This window comes from Chionomys nivalis, chromosome X (assembly GCF_950005125.1).
Source record: "Chionomys nivalis chromosome X, mChiNiv1.1, whole genome shotgun sequence".
Lineage (NCBI taxonomy): Eukaryota > Metazoa > Chordata > Mammalia > Rodentia > Cricetidae > Chionomys > Chionomys nivalis.
The window spans coordinates 107,750,785-107,767,619 of NC_080112.1; the positions used below are offsets into that span (position 1 = coordinate 107,750,785).

Below are 16,835 nucleotides of genomic sequence, written 5' to 3' on the forward strand. Positions count from 1 at the left end.
AGGAAAACAAAATTGTGTTTAAAACAAAGTGGTGGGTGCCATCAGTCAATTAAAAGGTCCATTTAATTTCTCTTTTCTCTTGAAACGCGAAAGCTATGTCAAGTCCAGTGTTTTTAAAAACGGATGCCTTTAATGTTTATTCGCAGGGAGATCTCGGAATTCCTGTTTGTGTGTGCTTAGATACAATATAGAGCCATAGTTTGGGGGGAGGGGTCCGTGTTCCCGCGGCCCGTTCCCGCGGCCCCTTTCCGCTTTCCCAAGGCGGGCATCCCGTCTAGCGGCCGAGCTTTCGAGGCTGCTCGTGGCGGCTCACATGCTAGCACCCACCATTGGCCCAGCGGCCGTCTGAAAGGTGCCCGGATGGACACGTTACCCATCAGGCAGTGCGTGCTATTCTAATTCGCTCGTCTCCTCAGCGCAGCTCATTTGGCGCTGGAACTCCTTGGGGTGGTAACCGCCACCGCCGCCGCCGCAGCAGCAGCTCTGTGAGTGGAGGTCACCCCGTGTTTTCGTGCTCCTCCCTTTCCGCTCTTCCTCCCCGCCTCCTGTCCCCCTCGGCCCCCCTCCTCCGTCTCTTCCTCCTCCTGCTCCGCCTCCTCCGCCTCTTCCTCCTGCTGCTCCCGCTCCTCCTCCTTCTCTGAGCTCCGGACGTCCTGCAGCGTCGTGGGTAAGCCTCCCCGCACCTCCCTGCCTCCGAGGCGAGGACAGCGGCCGCGGCGCGCTCCGGGGCTGGGGTTCCCGTGGCTGTGGAGAGTAGGGACCCCGTGGCGCGATGGCGCGTGGCCCACCATCTTGTTTCGGCCCCGGGGAGGGGGGGTGCTTTCGGAAAGGTCGCCTGGGTAACGCGGGGCTGGCGCTGGCCGAGGTGACCGTGAGCGGCCCCCTCCGAGGCGAGGCCTCAACTGTGCGGGGGCCCCTCGCGGCGGCCCGCGTGGGCCGCGGTCTACGGAGGCCGGGGGTGGGGGGCCTCCGTGCCTTTCCCGCTTTGCTTTCTCAAGAGCCCCTCCGTCTGTTTTTTTTTGGGGGGGGGGAGTTGTACATCGGATGTCTCTTTTGTACGTTGGAGAGCGACGAGATCCTCCCAGCCGCTGGTCCCGGCCGCCTTGGGAAAGGCTGGTGGGCCCATCCGAACTTTCCAGCCTCGGGCTCCTGAGGCCCTTCGCTTCTGCCCAACCCCTTTCCTTGGACGGCCAGGAGTTTTTCCGTGCCAGTCCCCTTATTCTTCCCAAAGGGACTGCCCTCCTCGGTCACAGAAATCTTAGTTATTGTCTAGACTCTGGGGGATAAAAGCCCCGAGGGGAGAGACGTGGAGTTAGGCGTGATTTTCCCGTCAGTGAGCTGTGCGGGGGTTTTTTAGCGATGGATGGGGCAAGCATCTCAATTCGGAGGAGGAAAACCTGCCGCCGACATGGGAGTCCCCTCAATGCACCTCAAGTTTGAATTCTTCTCAGGAAGAAGTCTCAGTGACAAGGGAACCAGTTTCTTCCAAATGCGGGAGATTTTATCCAAGGACCTCTCCTTTGTTTGGAGGATTTGCTCATTTTTATTTTAAATCTGTGAGCTGGAGTTTTTTTGCTTTTGTTGGTTGGGGTAGGATTATGAGTTTTAGTGCCTATTAGTGGCACCTGTATTCGATACCTAAAAACATTTTTATTTTTAAACTACACAGTTCTCCGAAGGGTTTGTGAGGTGCCTTGCTTTGAGAGTTACAATATAAATTCAAGCCATCTTATGTTTAAAAAAAAAGTCTATGAAGGTGCTGGTTTGTTTATAAAATTCAGTTAGATCTGTGTGATTTGCTTTAATGTCTGCAAAAGTGATTATAGCATTTGAATGTTTTATTGCTGTCGCTCCTTTACAGGGCAGTGATGTGTTAAAGAACTGTTGCAAAGATGAAGAAATAGCTTCAAATGGTTATGTGGTCCTTAAATAGAACCAGTTGTGTTTTTTCTTTTAAATTGCATTTATTTGTTTATATTTCTCTTTTTTGGTGTATGTATGTATGTAGGTGTGCGCACACTGCAGTTTGGAGATCAGATGACTACTTGGTAATACGAAGTTCTCTCCTACTGAGTAGGTACACATGATGAATCTCTGATTTTGTTTTGGTTGTAAGCTCCCTTACCTGCTAAGCCCATCTCACTGAAACCCCGTTTTATTTTGGTTTTTTTTTGTTTGTTTGGTTGGTTTTTGAGAGGGTTCCACGTAGCCCAGGCTGCCCTTGAACTTGATTTGTAACCGAGGCTATCCATAAACTCTTGATTCTGTTGACTCAACCTCCCCAATACAATGATTACAGGTAAGAGCCAACGTGCCTGTCCCCTTAGAGCCAGTTCTTGAACAAGTGTCTTCTGACTTTCACCTAAGGTTCAATTCATTGAATAATGTCTCACTTTTTATGGGCATCTCAAAGTGCCTGAGAAAGATAGGGAAAGAGGGTTTTATGTATACAGTGTTCTGCTTGTAGGCAAAAAGAAGACACCAGATCATGTTATAGATGGTTGTGAGCCACCATGAGGTTGCTGGGAATTGATCAGGATCTCTGGAAGAGCAGCTAGTGCTCTTAACCTCTGATCCATCTTGCCAGCCTGGGTCACCTAAAATTTTTAAGAAGTATTATTCAGTTTTTCCTCTCTACATTTTTTCTTTCTTTCTTTCTTTTTTTGTTTTTTGTTTTTTTGTTGTTGTTGTTGTTGTTTGTTTTGTTTTTCAAGACAGGGTTTCTCTGTGTAACAGCCCTGGCTGTCCTGGAACTTACTCTGTAGATCAGGCTGGCTCAAAGTCACAGAGATCCATTTGCCTCTGCCTCCTATGTCCTGGGATTAAAGGTGTGAGCAATCATTCCCAGCCCCTCTATACATTATTTAATGTTTTATTTTTTAGATGCATTGGTGTTTTGCCATGGGTATCAGGTCCCCTGGCACTGGAGTTACAAACAGTTTTGAACTGCCATGTGGGTACTAGGAATTGAACCCAGGTCTTCTGGAAGAGCAGTCAGTGCTCAAAGCCCCGAGCGTTTGAATAATATTACATCCAAGTATGCTGAAAATTTGAAGAATAGTATTGAAAACGTTCTGATGATGAAGAGTTCCATACCTCAACTTTTTCTGTTCAACTCCTTCCCTCCGACTGTTAAATTTTCCAATTAGACTGGCCTTTTTAGCCCAGCATTTTACTACTTAGCATTGCTTTTTTATTAAGAAAAGGGAAAGGGGTATAGCATTCTATGCCTTCCTTTTCTTACACTTATTTTTCTAGGAGAATATTTAGAACCACACAGAATTTGGGGGGAGTACTAGGGATCAATTTGTATGTACTAATTATAGCTAAATATTCTTTATGCTTCAGAGAGGACATTAAATCTTATTTCTCAAGCCAGCAAGATGGTTTACCAGCTGCCACCAATTCTGACAGCTTGAGTTCAGTCCAGGCCCCACAATGTAGAAGGAGAAAACCAGCTCCTTCAGGTTGTCTTCTGACCTCCATACATGCTGTGGCATATGCAAACACACAATTTGAAAAATAATTGATTTTTTTTAGTTAGATTGTTGTAAGTAATAATATAGGAAGAGTTGATTTACTCAGTGAGTTGAGTAAAAATATACATCTAGACTTTTCTAAAATTCATTCTCTACAAATTAGTTTTTTATTAAAGGGTCTTTGTATTATCTTTAATGAGAAAATTGTCAACACTAAGTACCGTTTGGGTCCAATGATCCACTTTAATTTTTTTTATATATTCTTTAAGTTAATTCACACATACTTTCCATAAAGGTAAAAGAGTTGCAGGAACAGCTATTTGATAAAAATTTAGGCATGGTATTCTTTTTTTGTACTTAGAAAAATGAAAAGCATCCAGATAATACATACCTGTGATCCTGGCAGTTGGGAGGCAGAAGCAGGAGGATCACTGGAAGTTCAAGGCTGGTCTGGTGTATATTACAAGTTCAATCCAACCAGGGTTACATCCAGGTCCTGTCTCAGAAAGAGAAAGAGGGGCAGTATGAAGGGAAAGAAGAGAAAGAATGAAAATATAAACAAATGAATTTAATTATTTTTACTGCATTTATTTTAAATGCTTTTAACTTATTTATTTTAGTGTGTGGGTAGGTGTATGCACATGTGCTCAGTGTGAGCATGCGTTCTCGAAGGACAACTTGTATACTTTTCTCTTTCCATTATGTGGGTTCCAGCGATTGAACTTAGGTAATCAGGCTCTGTGGCAAATGTCTTTGCTCACTGAACCATCTGGTTAGTTCAACTGATGCATTTTAGCAGCTGAAACAATCTGTTTTCTCCTCTCAGTTCTAAGAATCAAGCTCAGGCTCTAGTGCATGCTAAGCAAATGCTCTGCCACTGAACTACATACCTAGCTTTTGATTTTTCAAGCCAGGCTTTCACTGTGTAGCTCAGGATAGTATTGACTTCCTATGTATCTTATCCCAGCCACAAACTCAGGATTCTCCCTCTTTTCCCTCTCAAATTCTGGGATTACATTTGAATGTGACCACATCTAGCTGTAACTAAGATGTTTTTAAATTTTTTTATTTTTAAAGAGAATTTGTAGAGTATATGGTATGTGTATGAGAATTCAGGATATAACTTAAAATTCTTTTTAATGAAGCAGTTCAAATTTTTTATTTTAATTTAACACCTGGGGGTTTGTTTGTTTGAGACTGGGTTTCTCTGTAGCTTTGGAGCCTGTCCTGGAACTAGTTCTTGTAGACTAGGCTGGTCTCGAACTCACAGAGATCCGCCTGCCTCTGCCTCCTGAGTGTTGGGATTAAAAGTATGTGCCACCACTTCCCGGCCAACACCTGATTTTTTTTTTTAAAGGTCCAAATAAGGCTGCAAGATGTTGCTTATAGAAAAGCACTCGGTTAGCATATGTAAAATCTTAAATTTGATTGCCAACACCACAAAGATAAAAGTCTAAATACTGTAAACAAATTAGATTGTAAACTTCTGAAGAATGGGACTACATTTTATTCTTTATTTTCCCTCTAGAGTATAGAAGGTAATGGAAATTTGGTAATGAATTAATCTATGAAGTACTTTAGGTACTTTTACTTTTCAGTTAGAAATGATAAAAAAATACATAAGCAGAGTATTTATATGTACCTTATTATAGTAATAATAGCATTCATTTCTAAAGTATAAAGAATAAGTCCTAGTTAAAGACATCAATTATACTCGAAAAACCAAAAAAAAATATCACTTACATTGAAATTAAAATTTATTGAAACATGACAAGATAATTATGTTTTTATGTAGCATACCTTTTAATTTTTATTTCTAATTCTAAAATTCATCCTACTTTTCAGGTAGTAATTGCTTAAAATATTCATCAATTTATTTGCTAAATTTACATTCATTCAGGAATAAGCCAATTTGGGAAAGTATTAGATGATGTGTACATTTGATAGTCCCCATTTGGGGATTGGGTTACAGCTGTGAGAAGCTATGCCTAGTTTACATTAATTTTTTATTATTCGTTGTGTATTTGTGTGTGGTGTGTGTGTGTGTGTGTGTGTGTGTGTAAGCCACAGGACAACCTCAGGTGCCATCCTCAAGAATGCCATCCCCTTCCTTGAGACATGGTTTCCTCAATGGCCTGGAGGTTACTGACTATGACAGACCATTTGTCCTGCAAGCAATCGTCTTTCTCTGCCTCCTCACTTCTGGAATTGCAAGTGCATACTTTTATGCCCAGCATTCTTATATGGATTCTAGCAATATCAGATTCAGGTCCCATGCTTGAAGAGCAATAACTTTACTGCTTGAGCTATTGCCCCATCCTTTTAAAAAAAATTATTGTGGCTGTGTGCTTGTACACATGCCCGCTCAGACATGTGACATGAGGAAGTGAGAGAACAGTTTGTGAGAGTCATTTCTCTCCTGCTATGTGTACTGATACTCAAATTCAGGTGGTCAGACTTAGTGGTAGAGGCATCTTCATCCGCTAAGCCTTTTGGGGGGGGCAGGGTATGAGAAAGGGTTTCTCAGTGTAACAGCCCTAGCAATCCTGGAGCTAGCTCTGTAGACCAGGCTGACCTCGAACTCACAGATATCCACCTGCCTCTGCCTCCTGTGTGCTGGGATTAAAGGCATGTGCCACCGCTACCACCTGGCAGCCACTAAGCCATCTTGCATACTCTCTTTTTAATTTTTTTTTGATACAAGATCTCATGTATTCCAGGCTATCCTATAACTTCACTTACAATTAGCCAATTGTTATGGAACACTGTGTTCTCTGGGAATGATGTAGCCATTACCTTCTCAGCAGCTATGATTTCCTGAAGGAGACCTACACAAGATTGGGTCCATTAATTTTTCTTCATGGAATGGGAAAGGGGCTTATGATCCCACATCCTTCCCTGAGAATTTTAGACAGTTAACAGTTAGTAAAGGAGGGGGCTTAGAGGCCACATCCTTCCCCAAGGATTTATAGGCAATTAAATATTGATGTGATGTGAGACTGTGAGATGGCTCAGTAGGACCAAGCTTGATGACCTGAGTTCAATCCCTGGGACCTACATGGTGGAAGGAGAGAATTGACTGCATGTGGCCCTCACAATTAAGTATAAAACCAAAAATGTTGATGGGAGGTAGGGTTAACAGTTGTTAAGAGGAGGACTCATGAGGCCCTGCCCCTCCTCAAGGAATTATGGACTGTTAAGTTTCACAGTCAAGTTTGGCAAGAAGAGAGCCTGATGAGGTCTTGCCCCTCCCAAGGTTTTCTAGACAATAATTACTAGGGGAATGAGCTCCAGAGGCCATAGATCTAGCCAAAATTTGTAAATAATTAGTAGGGGACAGGTTCAGGGGCCCCAACCCTCTTCAAGACTTACAGGCAGTTGTTTCTGGGAGAATGTTTCATGCCTATCTCCAAACAGACTGAAAGCTTTTGCATGGGGGGGATGGGTCTCAAGAAACCACTTGCTAGGTGAAGAGACTTTTTCTTCAGTAGTGAAGTCACCCTCCATAAGTTGCTCATGAGCTTGTAAATAACCCGCAGTTTAAAAAAATCTAGAGGCTGGGTGCACGTGCCTTTAATTCCACTGCTCAAGAGGCAGAGGAAGGTAGATCTCTGAGTTCAAGACCAACTCAGGTCATTGGGCTGGGGCAGTAGGCACCTTTACTCACTGAACTACCTTTCTAGCCCCTGTTTGTTAAATTTTGTCAGCTGTCTCTAAAAGATGATTTTCTCGGCCTGGAGCGATGGCGGTTAAGAGCACTGACTGCTCTTCCAGAGGTCCTAAGTTCAATTCCCAACAACCACATGGTAGCTCACAACCACCTATAATGAGATCTGGTGCCCTCTTCTGGCCTACAGGCAGGATACTGAATGAATGAATCAATCAATCTTTAAAAAAAGATCATTTTCTCCTGTCCTCTGTATTATCTGTTTTTGTTTATATCTTTTAATCTGTTTAATTGCTTTGGTCTTTCACATTAGAGACTTTACTTAAAATTTTGGTGTTCATTAGTTATTCATATCCATTTTTGTTTTTCTTTTTAGATTATTTTAAAGATGTATTTTATGAGTTTTGCTTACATTTATGTATGGGCACCATATACTTGCCTTGTGCTCTCAGAGATCAAAAGAGGGGGTCAAATCCCCTTAAACTGGAGCTAGAAGTAGTTGTGAGCCCCAGTGTCACTGGTGGAATATGAACCCTGATCCTCAGCAAGTGTTCTTAACTGCTGAGTCATCTCTCCAGCTATTTCTTTGTTTTATGGTTGTTTTTGTTTTGAGACAGATTCTTGGCTACCCTGAAATTCACTGTGTAGACCAGGTTTGCCTTGAACTCACAGAGATCTGCCTGCCTCTGCCTCCTGAGTGCTGGGACTAAAGGTATACACCATCATGCCTAGCTTATATCCATATGTTAAGAATGAGGTACTGAGTTGGCATGATAGCACACACTTGAAATCCTAAGACTCAGGTTGAGGCAGGACATTTATGAGTTTGGGGCCAGCCTGAGGCTACATAATGAGTTCCAGGACAGGTCAGCCCAAATTACATGGAAAATCCCTATCACAGAAACAAAACAACAACATCCCCAAAGGAATAAGGCACTAAAATGTTTGCTATGAGCTGTGTAATATTTGTAGTACGTCCTTTGTTTAATTTCTTGAGATAGGAAATGTTTACTCTATCCTGGAATAAAATAAGCTTCTCTTTTTTCCCTGTTTTCATCCTAGTATCTCGTTTTTCTTCTTTACCCTAATATCTCTGAATCTGGTGCAGTTTTTTTCCTCCTTCCAATCTAATTGCGTCCTGTGCTTGGTTTATAAACACAAGTGGTAGGCTTTTGTCTCAGGTAATAATTATATAATATTCTTTTTGGTATGTATAATATCCTAGTCATGTAATATAAACTTAGCTTAATTGGATTTAATTTTTTGGCCACCTGGGGCTAGAGAGATAGCTTAGCAGTTAAGAGCACTGGTTGTTATTCCAGAGGACCCCAGTTTGATTACCAGAACCCACATGGCTGCCAAAGAACTCCAGTTCCAGATGATCTCATGCCCTCTTCTTGCTTCTGGGGGTATCACATGCATGTGGTACACAGACATACATGCAAACAAAACATCTATATATTTAAAGCAAAATTACAAAAAAAATTTGGCCACTGTAACTCAACTGCTGTCCCCAATCTTCTAGCTACTTAGCCATTTTTTACTAGCTTTGTTTTGAGACAGGGCTTCATTGTGTAGAGCAGACAGGCCTCAGAATAACTATTCTGTTACTTCAACCTCCTGAATGAATGGTAGGTAGGGTTGCAGGAGTATACCACTACACTGAGTGCTTAGTTTAGATATATAAATTGCTTTCTCAGTTTATTCTTGCTGTGTGTAGTTATTCAGTAATTTCCTTTAAGATTAATAAAACTTATCTTTAATTATCATACTTTCTGTTACAAAAAGTTTTTTTCATTTTGAAAATATGGGTTTCTCTCCTTTAGGAAATTAGATAATTCAAAAATGGCAGAACTTGTTATGGAATGTGAAGAAGAAGAGTTGGAACCATGGCAGCAGAAAGTAGACGAAATTCAAAATAAAGACGATGATGATGATGAGTTGATCTTTGTTGGAGAGATATCAAGTTCCAAACCAGCTATTTCAAGTAAGCATTTATTTTAGTGAAGATTCTTATGATAGTTGTTGGTTTTTTGAGTGGGAAAAACCTGTGACTTTTATTTTTAGTGCTTGATGTATTTATTCTGTACAGAGCTTAGATGAAAAGCAAGATAGGGCTAGGGAAATGCCTTAGCAGTTACTGTACTTCTCATTGTGAGCCACAAGCATGAGTACTGGGATTTGGATACCCAGAAGCCATGTAAAATGGCTGCCTTTTTGTAATCCCAAATCTTAGAAAGCTGAGACGGGGAGATCCCTGGAAGAAAGTGACTGGCTAGATTGTAGCCTTTTTGGCCAGATCTAGGTTTAATTTTTTTTGCCTCAGTGAATAGAGTGGAGAAGGATTGAGGAAGACTCCCAGCATCTTGATGCCTTGGGCTTCCCACATGCATATATACCCACATGGTATGACCATGCATGTACACAAACACACAAAGTTTTTTTTTTTAAAAAAGGAAAGCACAGTAATGGTCAGTGAGCACTTAAGATGTTCGTGGTGACAATGTGGTTTGTAGCACAAATTCTAATTGTTCTTAATAATAAAACCCTAGAGTTAGCTATCAGGGGGTAGAAGCTGAAAGATCAGAGAAACAGAGCAGCCACCCACTAGGGTTCCTACCTCTTATCAATTCATCCTCAGACTGCAATGAGCTCCTGTCTCCTCCAGCCTTATAGTCTTCTCTCTGCCCAGCCATATCACCCTTATCTCTACATTGCTAGTGCTGGGATTAAAGGCATGGAATCCCAAGTGCTAGGATAACCTTTGTGTGAGCTCTGTTTCTCTTTTAGACTGAATCAATTTCATGTAGCCCGGGGTGGCCTTGAACTAACAGATCAGTCTGTCTCTGTCTCCTGAGTCCTGGGATTAAAGGTGTGTGCCACCACTGCCTGGCCTCAACAGCTAACTAGTGGCTTAGCTCTGCACTCTAATCTTCAGGCTAGTTTTATTTGTTAAAACACAAACAAAATATCACTACAGTGATTAGATACAGTAATGAAGGGGAGAACTTAAAATAGCGTGTGTAAGAAAAGGGAATAATTAAAGTAACGAAGGATTAAGATTACCTGAATGCATTATAGGCCTTATATGATAGAGAGCCTACTTTTAAAATACTTTTGTCACATGTATTTTAGTGCATGAGTGTGTGTGTGTGTGTGTGTGTGTGAGAGAGAGAGAGAGAGACAGAGACAGAGACACTTACCCATGGGTAATGGGACAACCTGGAGAAATGGGTTTCTCTTTTCCCTACCATATGGGTTCTGGGCATCAAACTTAGGTCATCAAGCACCTTTAATACTGAGCCATCTCACCAGCTGCTCTAGTTTGTTTGCGTGGGAGGCTCCTTTTATTGAAAATGGATATTTTTCTTACATAATATTTAGCTTTATTATGTTTTCCCCTCCCTCTACTCCTCCCAGATCTTTCCCACCTCCCCTTCCATCCAGACCCACCCCTTTCTGTCTTTCATTAGAAAACAAATAAGCTTCTAAAGGATAATAATAAAATAAAGTCAGATTTTTAAAAACCCTGACACATCATAATAGGACAACATAAACAAACAGAAGAAAGATCCCCCAAAAGGCACAAGAAACAGATAAAGATGTAGAGACCCACTCATTCACATACTTCAGCATCCCACAAAAACACTAAACTGGAAGCTATAATATATATGCAAAGGACCTGTAGGATTAAAAAGAGAGAAGGAAAAATATATACATACATATAAAATAAAATGAAAAAAAAAGATAAATTTTTAAAAAGCTAGAGCCCTGACATAACATTATGAAATACGGAACCTCCAAATATGTGTTGAGTTCATTTTCAGGGATTGCAGTCTAGCCTTAAGAGTAGTTAATTGGCCAGGCGGTGGTAGTTAATTGGCCAGGCGCACACCTTTAATCCCAGCACTTGGGAGGCAGAGGCAGGCAGATCTCTGTGAGTTCGAGGCCAGCCTGGTCTACAAAGGGAGTTCCAGGACAGGCTCCAAAGCTATAGAGAAACCCTGTCTCGAAAAACCAAAAAAAAAAAAAAAAAGAGTAGTTAGTTTCCACAGTGAGACTCCTTTGGAGAAAACTAAATTTTTATTTGCATGTGGTTATCAAATGGAGAATGCTTCTGGATTAGGGGTGGGAACATGTGTCTACTTCTCCTTAAAGCTCTAGGACTCCATCTGGTGTAGACATGTGCAGGTCCTGTGCATCATTTTATTGATTGAGAGGGCCTTGTTCCTTGGTGTCCTCAATCCCATCCCCACTGGCTCTTATACTCTTTCTGCCTCCTCTTCCCAAGGGTTCCCTGAGTCCTGAGGGGAGCGATTTGATGGAGACATCCTGTTTAGGGTTGTGTGTTCCTAAGGTCTCCCATTCTCTGCATGATGTCTGGCTGTGAGTCTCTGTATTTGTTTCCACCTGTTGCAGGAGGAAGCTTCTCTAATGATGGCTGAATAAGGCACTGATCTATGAGTATAGCAGAATATCATTAAGAGTCAGTTTATTCCTGTACTTTCTTGTATGTTTGTTTTGTTTGTTTTAGAACAGTAGTGTTTGCTTTTACCATAGGTCCCTGGGCTATCTACTTTCAGGTTCTTTGTCACCCAAGCAGTATCAGACATGGGTTCCATCTTGAATCAAATCAGGAATTGTTTGGTTACTCCCACGAGCTCTGTGCCACCACTACCCTAGCATATCTTGCAGGCAGTACCCCATTGTAAATAGAGGGTTTGTGGCTGGATTGGTGTTTATGTTTCTCTTTTGAGAGCATGTAGAGTATGTTCCTGTACCAAAGACATTGGAATGTAGGGATGAAGGCTCTATGTAGGCACCAGTTCATCAACTCTAGTTGTGTAGATGTTGTCTTCAACAGTGGGTCCTTGCTGTCAGTTTGTGAAGAGCAACCTGTTGTCTTGGCAACAATCTGGGTTGTTTGGGGGTTCCCATGGGACCCCTTAGGCCGACAACTCAATTAGATTTAACCCAGCTCCAGTACTGGAAACTTCCATTTAGTGACAAGAGATACCCAGTTGGGACTCTGTCTCACCCATTATTTGATGATTTTATTTAGATCCTCTTCGTTATACGTATATATTTTAGGAAGTTTCTACCGTATTAGGCTTCCCTACACTCCTCAAATGGCCCTTGATTTTAGCTCTCTTTCCCCATATTTCCTCCCTCATCTCCCACTTCCCTGCCCATCCCTACTTGATCCTCCCATTCCAATCCTCCTATGCATCCATAATTTATTTGTCATTCCTTATTAGTCTGTGCCCCCACCCCCCAGTCACTTATGATATACCTAACCTCTGTGGGTCTATGGATTGTAGCTTCTCAGGTTTATGAGGTCCCATTTAACTATTTGTTGATCTTAGTGCCCGTGCTTAACAGTATTCCCTTCAGGAAGTTTTCTATTCTCTATTTTCTCTTCTATAAGGTTCAGTGTGTATGTATTTTGAGGTTTTTGATCCACCTGGAGTTGAGTTTTGTGCAGGGTAATGAGTATAGATAAATTTGGATTCTTTTATATACAGGCATCCAGTTTGACCAGCACTGTTTGTTGAAGTTGCTTTCTTTTTTTCCAGTGTGTATTTCTGGCTTCTTTATAAAAATTCAGATGTCCATAGTTATGTGGATTTATATTGGGTCTTTAATTCCATTGATTAACATGTCTGTTTTAGTGCCAATACCATGCTGTTTTTATGACGATACCTCTGTAGTACAACTTGAAATTAGGATGATGATACCGCCAGAAGTTCTTTTATTGTACAGGATTGTCTTAGCTATCCTGAACTTTTAGTGTTTTCATATGAAGCTAAGAATTATCCTCTTAAGATCTGTGAAGAATTGTGTTCGAATTTTGAGGGGAATTTCATTGAATCTGTACATTGCTTTTGGTAGCATGGCCATTTTTTCCTGTGTTAATCCTGCTGATCCATGAGTATGGAGATCTTGCCTTCTTCAGTTTCTTTCTTCGGTGCCTTAACATTTTTACCATATAAGTCTTTGATTTGTTTGGCTAGAGTTACTCCAAGATATTTTATATTTGAGGTTATTATGAAGGGTATTGTTTCCCTGATTTCTTTCTCAGATAATTTGTTATTTATATATTGGAGAGTTACTGGTTTTTTGAGTTAATCTTGTATCCAGCTACTTTGGTGAAGGTGTATCAACTATAGGAGTTTACCAGTGGAATTTTATGGTCACTTATGTATGCTATTATATCATTTGCAAATAAAGATGCTTTGACTTTTTTCTTTCTGATTTATATCCCCTTGATCTCTTTTAGTTATCTTATTCTAGCTAAGACTTTAAGTACCATATTGATTGAATAAGTATGAAGAGAATGGACAGCCTTGTCTTGTTCCTGATTTTAGTGGAATCGCTTTATTATGTTTCTCTCTGTTTAAGTTGATGTTGGCTATGGACTTGCTATAAATTGCCTTTATTTAGGTGTGTTTCTTCTATCCATAATCTCTACAGTACTTTTATCATGAAGGGTGTTGGAATTTGCCAAAGGCTTTTTCAGCATCTAATAAGATGATCATGTGGTTTTTGTCTTTCAGTTTGTTTATTTGGTGGATTACATTTATCGATTTGCATGTGTTGAACCATCCCTGCATCTCTGGGATGAAGCATACTTGATCATGGTGGATGATCTTTTTGATGTGTTCTTGGATTTGGTTTGCAAGTATTTTACTGAGAATTTTTGCATTTATGTTTATAAGGGAAATTGGTCTGTAATTTTCTTTGTTGGTTTTTATGTTTTTGGCGGGTATCAGGGTAACTGGCCTAAAAAGAATAGTTTCTTTTGTTTCTATTTCATGGACCAATTTGAGGAGTATTGGTGTTAACTCTTTTTTGAAAATCTTGTAGAATTCTGCACTAAAACTATCTGGGCCCTTGGCTTTTGGGGGAGATACAGGAAGTTGGGAGACTTAATTACTGCTTCTGTTTTACTAGGGGTTATAGGTCTGTTTAGATTATTTATTTGACTTTGGTTTAACTTTTGTAAGTGGTATCTATTAAGAAAATTATCCATTTTTTTTTTAGATTTTCCAATATTGTGGAATGTAGGTTTTTTAAAGTATATCCTTATGATTCTTTGGATTACTTCGATGCCTGTTGTTATAACCCCCTTTTTATTTCTAATTTGGTTAATTGAGATATTCTGTCCACATTTTAGTTAACTTTGAATAGAGGTTTGCCAATCTTACTGATTTTTCTCTAAGAACTATTTAATTGATTCTGTGCATTTTTTGTTCTGTTTTATTGATTCCAGCCCTCATTTGATTATTTCTTGCCATCTATTCCTTTTGAGTGTAATTTTTTCTTTTTGTTACAGAGCTTTCTAGTGTAGTGGTAAGTGACTAGTACAAACTCTGCATTTTTTTTTCAAGTTTCTATTTTTTTTTATTGAAAAAATTTCTGCCTCCCATTTTCCTCCCCCTCCCCCCACTTCTCTCCCTCTCCCCCCCACTCCTTTCCCCCTTCCTCTCCAGTCCAAAGAGCAGTCAGGGTTCCCTGCCCTGTGGGAAGTCCAAGGTCCTCCCCCCTCCATCCAGGTCCAGGAAGGTGAGCATCCAAACAGGGTAGGCTCCCACAAAGCCAGTACATGCAATAGGATCAAAACCCAGTGCCATTGTCCTTGGCTTCTCAGCCCCCCTGATTGTACACCATGTTCACAGACTCTGGTTTTATCCCATGCTTTTTCAGTCCCAGTCCAGCTGGCCTTGGTGAGCTCCCAATAGATCAGCCCCGTGGGTGCACCCCTCGCGGTCCTGACTTCCTTGTTTCTTTTTTTTTTTTTTAATGTAGGGACTTAGTGCTATGAAATTATTCTTAGAACTGCTTTCATTATGTCAGATTTTGGAGAAAGTTCCATGGGGTACAGAGAACAATTAATATTCTTTTGTTTGTTGGTAAAATATTTTGTAAATATCTGTTAGGTCCATTTGGCTTATAAAGTCAGTTAACTCAAGCATTTCTATGTGTAGTTTTTGTCTGAATGTTCTGTCTGTTGGTCAGGTAGGGTAGTGAAGAGGGAACCACAATTGAGAAAATACCCACACCAAATTGGCCTATGGACAAGCCTGTGTGGTGCATTTTCTTAACTGATATTTATGTGGGTGGGCCCATCTCATAGGTGATGGTGTCACCCCTGGGTGGTATAAGAAAACAGCAGGCTGAGCAAACCTTGAGGAGGAAGCTAGAAAACAGCATTTCTCCAAAGCCTCTGTGTCAGTTATTGCCTCCAGGTTCCTGCCCTGTTTGAGTTCCTACCCTGACTTTTCTCAATGATAAAGTACAAATTGTAAGATGAAATAAATCCTTCCTTCTCTAAGTTGCTTTTGGTCGTGGTGTTTTTTCAACAGCAGTAGGAACCATAACTTAGATATCATTTTCTTGTGATAAGAAATTTTAATCAAATTTTAAAATTCTGTATTTAAGCTGGGTGGTGATGGCACACACCTTTAATCCCACACTCCAGAGGCAGAGGCAGGTGCATCTCTGGTGAGTTCTAGACCAGCCTGATCTACAGAGCTAGTTCCAGGACAGCTAGGGCTGTTACACAGAGAAACCCTGTCTCACAAAACCAAAAAATAAAATAAAAAGATAAAATTTCGAATTTAAATATGATTCCTCAGTAACCATAAAATTAACTTCATATGGGGACAAGAGATAGCAGTCTGAAATGGTCTAGAGTATCCTGTCAGACCCAAATTGACTTCTAGTGTATTTAACCTCTGAAACTAATCATATACTAAAATCTAGGTTTAACTTAATGTGTTATCTGATAATTTTCCTTTCTGAGCTCAAGTAATGGGATAAGCAAGCCAGTCAGCTGGTCCATAATGAAACTTCCAGATATCTAGGGATGAGGAATGTGCATGGGCTTGATTTTTGACTAACAAGAATTTGAGTCATAAAATCTTATAAGCACTAAGGGGAATAAATATGTTTCTACTGTTGGTTGTATATGTCTATTTTAGACAGTTTTCCATAATCTTTATATAGTTTATCTCAGTAATGAGTTTTTAAATGTTCTTGTAGATATTTTGAATAGATGTAGCCCTGGTTCATCTTCAAAGGGACTAAAGAATTACTCACTCAATCCAGGTACAGTATTACTATACTCTCTTAATGCCAAAAATTTGTTTAATTTTTTATTTATGTGTATGCATTTGTGCCTGTGTGAGTGTGCACCATGTATGTGCAGGTGCCCATGAAAGGTAGAAGAGGGCATTAAATCCCCTGGAACTGGAATTAATATGTGGTTATTAAACACCTGATATAGATGCTAGGAACTGAACGTGGTCCACTGCAAGAGCAGTGGGTATGCTTAATGGCTAAGCCCTTACAATTTTAAACTCACCTATTTGACAGAATTGTATACCAATATGTTCATTACATTGTTTTTTGTTTGTTCTTTATGTTTAGCTATTTCTAATATATTCAGACCTGCAAATCGACACTACAAAAATCCATTACCTAATCCAGTGGGTGCTTTGCCTAGATTTCATCCTAAATCCAAATCTTCAGAGAATTCTGGTGTTCAGACTGTGTTTAAACCTGTAAGTAATTTTTAACTTCACAGTTAATTCAGGAACACATTGAACAGTATATATCCAGCTTTAATGGAGAATGGTCATAGCTAACTAACATAATTACTCATAGAAAATGTCATTATCTTTAGG

At 40.4% G+C, this 16,835-nt stretch overlaps 1 protein-coding gene across 3 annotated transcripts in view; it reads left to right on the forward strand.

Annotated features, from left to right (window-relative positions):
* The first annotated feature begins 610 nt into the window (after positions 1-610).
* The window catches only part of Znf280c (zinc finger protein 280C), a 54,954-nt gene continuing 38,729 nt past the window's right edge, over positions 611-16,835 (forward strand). For 2 of the 3 annotated variants that reach the window (XM_057760188.1, XM_057760189.1), the window contains exons 1-4: positions 1,980-2,077; positions 8,973-9,133; positions 16,192-16,257; positions 16,579-16,712. In XM_057760188.1, the coding sequence (XP_057616171.1) occupies positions 1,995-2,077; positions 8,973-9,133; positions 16,192-16,257; positions 16,579-16,712 (444 nt within the window). In that variant the 5' untranslated portion in view covers positions 1,980-1,994. Of the gene's footprint in view, positions 668-1,979; positions 2,078-8,972; positions 9,134-16,191; positions 16,258-16,578; positions 16,713-16,835 lie in introns of those variants that run through there. The other variant, XM_057760190.1, reaches the window with a different exon arrangement.